This window comes from Oncorhynchus tshawytscha, linkage group LG33, assembly GCF_018296145.1.
Source record: "Oncorhynchus tshawytscha isolate Ot180627B linkage group LG33, Otsh_v2.0, whole genome shotgun sequence".
Taxonomy (NCBI): Eukaryota; Metazoa; Chordata; class Actinopteri; order Salmoniformes; family Salmonidae; genus Oncorhynchus; species Oncorhynchus tshawytscha.
Genome location: NC_056461.1, coordinates 25,545,155 through 25,552,864, shown reverse-complemented (window position 1 = coordinate 25,552,864; position 7,710 = coordinate 25,545,155). Strand labels below are relative to the sequence as shown.

Here is a 7,710-nt window from a genome sequence, read left to right as displayed (position 1 = left end):
TATATATATATATATATATATATATATATATATATATATATATATATATATATATATGTATATATATATATATATATATATATATATATATATATATATATATATATATATATATATATATATATATATATATATATATATATATATATATATATATATATATATATATATAGTATATATATATATATATATATATATATATATATATATATATATATATATATATATATATATATATATATATATATATATATATATATATATATATATATATATATATATATATATATATATATATATATATATATATATATATATATATAGATATATATATATATATATATATATATATATATATATATATATATATATATATATATATATATATATATATATATATATATATATATATATATATATATATATATATATATATATATATATATATATATATATATATATATATATATATATATATATATATATATATATATATATATATATATATATAGAGTATATAGAGTATATATATATATATATATGTATATAGAGTATATAGAGTATATATGTATATGTATATAGAGTATATATATATATATATATATATATATATATATATATATATAGAGTATATATATATATAGTATATATATATATATATATATATATATATATATATATATAGGTATATATATATATATATATATATATATATAGAGTATGTATATATATATATATATAGAGTATATATATATATATATATGTATATATATATATATATATATATATATATATATATATATATATATATATATATATATATATATATATATATATATATATATATAGTATGTATATATATAGTATGTATATATAGTATATATATATAGTATGTAGTATATATATATATATATATATATATAGAGTGTATATATATATATATATATATATATATATATATATATAGAGTATATATATATATATATATATATATATATATATATATATATAGAGTATATATATATATATATATAGTATATATATATATAGAGTATATATATATATATATATATATATATATATAGTATATATATATATATATATATGTATATAGAGTATATATATATATATATATATATAGTATATATATATATAGAGTATATATATATATATATATATATATAGAGTATATAGAGTATATATATATATATATATATATGTATATATATATATATATATATATATATATATATATATATATATATAGGTATATATATATATATATATATATATAGAGTATATATATATATATATATATATAGATATATATATATATATATATATATATATATATATATAGAGTATATATATATATATATATATAGAGTATATATATATATATATATATATAGTATATATATATATATATATATAGAAGTATATATATATATATATATAGAGTATATATATATATATATATATATAGATATATATATATATATATATATATATATAGAGTATATATATATATATAGTATATATATATATAGAGTATATATATATATATATATAGAGTATATATATATATATATATAGAGTATATATATATATATAGAGTATATATATATATATATAGGTATATATATATAGAGTGTATATATATATGTATATATATAGAATATATATATATAGAGTATATGTATATGTATATATATATATATATATGATGAGGATATATATATGACCCAAAAGCTATTATATATATATATAGCGCTTTTGGGGGGGTGGCATAAAAATAAATCACAAGGAGTTCCGCAAAGAAGTTGTTTAATTTAGGAAATCGGTTCCCAAGAATAAATTTAAAAAAGACACGATCGTGTCTCAATGTAATCTAGGTATGAAATGATTGTTGTACAATCAATAAATTATTGTACAATCAATAAAAATAACAATCTCTTTGGGCTTAGTTGTAGTCAATTTGCAGTGTACAAATTATTATAATTATGTTCCGGCTTCCCGACCATCTGCTCCAACAAGAATCCGCCCGTGGCTGAGTCTAGTTTCCTACCCCTGCCTTATAGGTTAGCGAAGGCTATATCAACCTGTTAATTACATTTTTGTAAACCTGATCCATGTCCAGGTCAGTCCTCTAACCCCTCAGACCATCCACCCCTCTTCCTCCAGGTCCTCAAGACTCTCCCCTGCCTCGGCCCTCCTGCACCCCAAAGCCCCCCATGGCAGCAGGGACAGGGGCTCCAGGCGCCCCACAGACGACCACTCCTCCACCCCCAAGTCTCCTGAATCGGCTTCACTCAGCTTCCCCAGCCCCTGTCCCAGCCCCTCACCCACCTCATCAGGAAAGGTACACAAATAACCAATATCATTATTACTATAGGTTTGTCTCCAGCAATGGTTAAAGTCCTTTATCCCAGTGTGTAAATCTAAATATATCATAGTTTCTCAACTCAATGTCTCCCTCAGTGCTCCAAGTCTCCGTCCCCGAGGCCAGGCGTTGCACCGGTGCGTTACTTCATCATGAAGAGCAGCAACCTGAGGAACATTGACATCTCCCAGCAGAAAGGCATCTGGTCTACCACGCCCAGCAACGAGCTCAAACTCAACAGAGCCTTCCTGGAGAGCAGCCTTGTCTTCTTGGTCTTCTCTGTGCAGGGCTCCGGACACTTCCAGGTGTGTGTGTGTGTGTGTGTGTGTGTGTGTGTAAGTGAGAGTAAATTGAGAATGGCAGGCTGTAACATGTCATTTTCGTGCCTCAGGGCTATGCACGGATGACGTCGGTCATTGGACAGGAGCGCTGTCAGGACTGGGGCTCCACAGGGCTGGGGGGGGTCTTCAGTGTGGAGTGGACGAGGAAGGAGAGCCTGCCCTTCCAGTGTACCCAACAGCTGCTCAACCCCTGGAACGACAACAAGAAGGTGCAGATCAGCAGAGACGGACAGGTGGGTTACCTGACTAACATCAATACAGCCGCAACATTTCCAAAGACTAGGACCAATATAATCCAATGAACAAACAGATATGTTACACAGCTAATATGGTCAGAATGACCTCACAGACTACTGTTAAGATGTGGGTTCAAGATGATCCCACTATCAGAGAACAATATTGTCAACAAAGAATATTCAAAAGTTGAAGACTCATTAAACCATCTTGCCAAAACACACCCACTAAAATGCCCTGCAAGACATCAAGTGAGATGATTGGTTTATTTGTCGGGGAGGATGCACAACCAATATATTGCTAAATAGCTCATTTCCATCTATGGTGTGTATATTTCTATGACTGAAATGTAACTAATTTTGTTTTCATCTCATCTCACTCTCCTTCCTCACTTCTCCTCCCTCTCTGCTTCCTGGTGTAGGAGTTGGAGCCCCAGGCTGGAGGCCAGCTGCTGCAGCTATGGGAGAGACTCTCAGGGAAACCACAGCAACCACAACAGCAACATGAGGTACAACAGGACCCATCTTTATCATCAGATAACCACAGGTTACACACAACGTGACTCCAGAAATAGAATTTGCAGTGTTTAAGAAAATCTGACAAAATAACTGCTCACTCTTGGATAGTCCCATTTTACAATGCACCAAACTATGGTTTTATTTTACTGTGCCTTGACCTGTTCTTTTGCTATGTCCATTTGATTATTTGTATTCAATACCATTACTAGTTGGCAATGTGGTCATTACATGTATTTCCTCCCTCTTTAGCCATGAGAGATTGCACTGACCTTCAGGACCTCACCACTTGACTTGGCTATGTGTCATTATAACAGATCGAAGACAGCATTATAACAGATCGAGGGCTAGTTTTATTTCCTAAATGTGTTTTGAACCACCACCACACACACACGTTTGTCAGTGGTCCACAACCAGTTACCCAATGTGTTTGTATTTGGCAAAAAAAAATAGATTTGTTACTGAGATTCATGTTCTGAAGTTAACCTTTTCAGATGCTATAATGTTATGTTCAAGAATATCTAAGTGCAGAAAGCTGTGTTAACATGAAGTGACCTCACGAGAAAAGTTATTTGTTTTTAATATTCATTTCCTGGTGTTTTTTTTTAAGAAAATTATAACTTTGATGACGAGACTGACATCTACGCTAATTCCCAGTGACTACAGTGAAATGTAATGATTGGGACATTCGGTGAGGAATCTTTTTTTTTTTTTTTCATTTTTTTTTTCAATGCTTCTCACAGCACATGAGTTGCGTGTACAATAGCACTCCATGGCACACAATGGTTGAATGTTATTTGTTAACATGTTTGAATGTGTGTCACTGCACAAGGTCGCTCAGACTGGAGCAACCATAATGTAACCTTGTACTGTAGCTAAGCTGTGCCTGGTGAGACCTTACTAGAGGTCATGTCTTTCTCTGTCAATGACCAAAATGTTTGTTTTTATTCATTTCAACGGATTTATGATCTTTTGTAAATGTATTTAAAGAATTACTTTTATCCAGTTTTTGGATATTTTTTTATCTGTTCATTTTAGCCCTGGTTCAGCAAGGGGTTAAATATTACAATTGACTGACAAGTCTCTTCGTTTGAGTTTTTTTTATGGTTGTAATTGTTGAAGTAAGAAATAGATATAAAGAATTTTTATCAATAAACTGTCAGCTGTTTAATACACCCACATTGTAGTATCACCTGAAAGGGAAAGTTCATCCTAAAATCAAAGATTATATGGTGCCAAATCTTAATAATTTGGTAGGTGCTTATTTGTCCTATTTCACACATGTACAAGTGTGAATTGTAAATTTATTTTTTGCTTAGCCCACTCTCCCTGAGACTCCCTCAGTGGGGTCACGGCCAGGGTCAACGGGGACCCTCAAGCAATTATTGTTAAGTGCCTTGTTCAAGGGCATATTAACAGATTTTTCACCTTGTTGGCTCGGGAATTTGAACTAGCCATCTTTCGGTTACTGGCCCACCGCTCTAACTGGTAGGCTACCTGCTTGGTATTACAGACTTGAATAAAAAAATGTGCTCCATAGGAATGCAAATCAATTAATAAATTCACTTGAATTTAGACAGCTATTGTCACCAACCCTGACAAGAACCCCTTTGTTTTTGTGGTGAACGATCCCTATAAAGCTGTTGTTTGCCTGTTACTGTACCTCTCAGTAAGCCATAGAAAATACACATTTTAATAGTGCAAGAAAATATTTATTAACTACATATTTACATCCCTTCCACCCCAGTAGATTGTACAATGCATATTTGAGTTGAAGCATTAGAAATGACAACTTACTGAAGGCTACTGAGCACACAGTAAACATTCATGTAGAGCTGATAAATTTAATGGTGAATTTAAGCTCTATTCTGGGTGTGTTCAGGTGAGGGATGGGCAGTGGTTGGTTACTGAGGTCTCCCTCTGCTGGTGGCATGTAGGATCCGCAGCAGGTCTCCTGCCAAACCACCCATTAAGGCAGCGTTCTGTTCGCTGGGTGACTGACGTTTACTGTCCTCTAGGCAGTCTGGGTCTAGCACACAACTCTCTGTAAAAAAGTTCAATAGTATTATGACAAGTGGATGATGCAAAAATATTTGGATTCAAGTAAGTACACAAGTCACCTTCCATTAGTAAAACATTTTAGCAACTGTTTCAAAGCTCACCTTTCCATTTACTGACTAACTGTCTTACCTGAGTCACAGCAGACTCCGGATGCAGCACAGCTTCCCTCAGAGCCACACACTCTTCCTCCAGCCTCGCAGGGGGAGGGCAGGTAGTTCTCCTCCACACAACCAGCTGCCTCTGGGGAGCCCATGTAACAGCCCATTCCCTCCCCACAGCAGATATTGGGGCCAAAGCAGCGGCCCCTGTCCCCGGGGCCACACGACATGCACTGGAAATGGAAGCATCCATTGTTAATCCCTGTGCTAGTGGTAGAGTGGCCAGCAGACCGTGCCTTTTGGCCATAACGCACGACCATAGCGCATTGGAAACACGGCTACACAACACCTGCATGTATAATTCCAGCTGATTACTGCATTTGAGGTTGAAATGAATAACGTTAGTATCTAGCCTACTTTGATCCATGATTTAATTTTGCAAGCATGAGCAAGGAGTCACATGAAGGAACATGAAGGACCATTATGTCGCCAAAATCATCCCTATTTTGCGCAATGAATGTGGCAGCATATAGGCTATCCACACGAAGCTGCTTTGATACTCATCTGACAATTATTTTATTTTCATAAATAGGCCTAACTGATTCGAATAAATAGGCTTGTTAAATTCAAGCAATAGGTTATTTGCACCAATAAAGTTTCATAAAACACCAAAGCACTCGTTACTGTAACTATAATGAACTTCGAAATTTAAAAAAAATAAACTTACTTGGAAACACATCTAACTTTACTTCCCATTTTAAATCGACGAATAAACTCACCTGTCGTGGAAGATCAGGAAAAGAGCGCTTCCCGCCTCGCGGACAGTTCTGGATGTAGCACGCGGAGGAGAGCGCGAGGAGCCCCAGGACCCACAGCAGTGGAAACGTAGAATATGGCATCTTTGTTCAGTCTGAAGTGCTTCGTCCAATTGATACTGTCGGCTACAACTGAACTCTTTCAAAGGGCTCGGTTTTTCTTTTCGAATGTCTGCTAGGAACTTTCCGTTATTTATAGGGATCGTACCAATTGATAAAGCTTGCGCTTTGCGCCTACGTCATCACAACACTTTGCACCCCAATGGGACTACCCCCAATGTCCGATCTGATATTTGATGACTCAGCTTTCAAAATTAATCTCTCCCATTTGGATTATAAAAAGTATATTCGAATAGATGGATGAGCCTGACAGTTTGACACCGTCTGTCTGTATACTTCAAGGAGTTGACGGGAGACTACCCTTTACACCTGCCCACTGTCAGACCAAATGGATATTGCCTTGAAATTATGTGAAGCTATAGACATTCCAATAATATGCATTACAAAGAAATGGAACCATTCAACTCCATATATTGCCAATGAGGTTAATAATTGTCTCTAAAAAAATATCCTAAACCTGTATTTTTACAACATACAGATCATTTGTTCTTAAATCTCATTTTAGGTCATGCAAGTTGTCTCCCCTTAATTAACCCTTTGCATTCCAATCATAGGACAAGAGACTGAGAAGAGGGATGGCCAAGAAAGAACTGTGAGTGATGGAGAAACAAACGGTGTGACATTGATCCAGAGTGGTATGCTTGTGACAAGCTATTAGACAGACAGACAGAGCAAGCAGCGAAGACCCAGGGTGATGAGCTGCATCAGAAATCTTCCATTTCGTTTAAGGCACATCAAGCAGGACCTCTGATTATGAGAAGATGCTGTCAGTCCCTTTACAGGGATGACAAGGCTAATTGCTTTGAATATTTATGATTGTTACACTAAACCAGCCATTCAAATGCAAGGCAGCAAACAAAATGGAGCAATAGTGAGAAGTCATGGGGAGCCATCAAACGGATGGAGCAAAAAGAACAATTTCTACCCCCACCCCTATGGCTTCATGGTAATGCTGTGATGTAAAAAAAAAAAAAAAAAATACAGCCAGTACAACTAGTACAGTTTAGTACAGCACATGGTGTGGTAGAAGATAGAGACGTCCTAATGATGTTGGGTAGATTAGCCAATGGTGCAGCTTGGCACACACATTTCTTAGACTGCCCAATGATTCCATACATAGTCTACTGTAGAGTTATGGCAGTG

General features: G+C 33.9%; 2 protein-coding genes across 3 annotated transcripts in view; one reads left to right on the top strand and one right to left on the bottom strand.

Annotated features, from left to right (window-relative positions):
• Positions 1-4,648, top strand: part of LOC112233472 (3'-5' RNA helicase YTHDC2) — a 27,279-nt gene extending 22,631 nt beyond the window's left edge. Inside the window, exons 28-32 of one of the 2 annotated variants that reach the window (XM_024401133.2) lie at positions 2,185-2,362; positions 2,482-2,688; positions 2,775-2,957; positions 3,380-3,466; positions 3,726-4,648. In XM_024401133.2, the coding sequence (XP_024256901.1) occupies positions 2,185-2,362; positions 2,482-2,688; positions 2,775-2,957; positions 3,380-3,466; positions 3,726-3,731 (661 nt within the window). In that variant the 3' untranslated portion in view covers positions 3,732-4,648. Of the gene's footprint in view, positions 1-2,184; positions 2,363-2,481; positions 2,689-2,774; positions 2,958-3,379 lie in introns of both variants that reach the window. The other variant, XM_024401132.2, reaches the window with a different exon arrangement.
• Positions 4,649-5,163: 515 nt separating this feature from the next.
• Positions 5,164-6,634, bottom strand: LOC112231034 (vasotocin-neurophysin VT 1). The gene is made up of 3 exons (XM_024397535.2): positions 6,412-6,634; positions 5,664-5,865; positions 5,164-5,517 (listed from the first exon to the last, which is right to left on the bottom strand). The coding sequence occupies exons 1-3, from the start codon at positions 6,529-6,531 to the stop codon at positions 5,378-5,380; spliced, it is 462 nt and encodes a 153-aa protein (XP_024253303.1). The 5' UTR covers positions 6,532-6,634; the 3' UTR covers positions 5,164-5,377.
• Positions 6,635-7,710: the final 1,076 nt, after the last annotated feature.

Bases quoted from the DNA above. Each gene is read 5' to 3' on its own strand.
- LOC112231034 (XM_024397535.2), bottom strand. From the start codon at position 6,531: ATGCCATATTCTACGTTTCCACTGCTGTGGGTCCTGGGGCTCCTCGCG. The intron at 5,866-6,411 runs GTGAGTTTATTC...TTCCATTTCCAG, and splicing joins TTCCTGATCTTCCACGACAG to TGCATGTCGTGTGGCCCCGG. The intron at 5,518-5,663 runs GTAAGACAGTTA...ACTTTTTTACAG, and splicing joins CGGAGTCTGCTGTGACTCAG to AGAGTTGTGTGCTAGACCCA.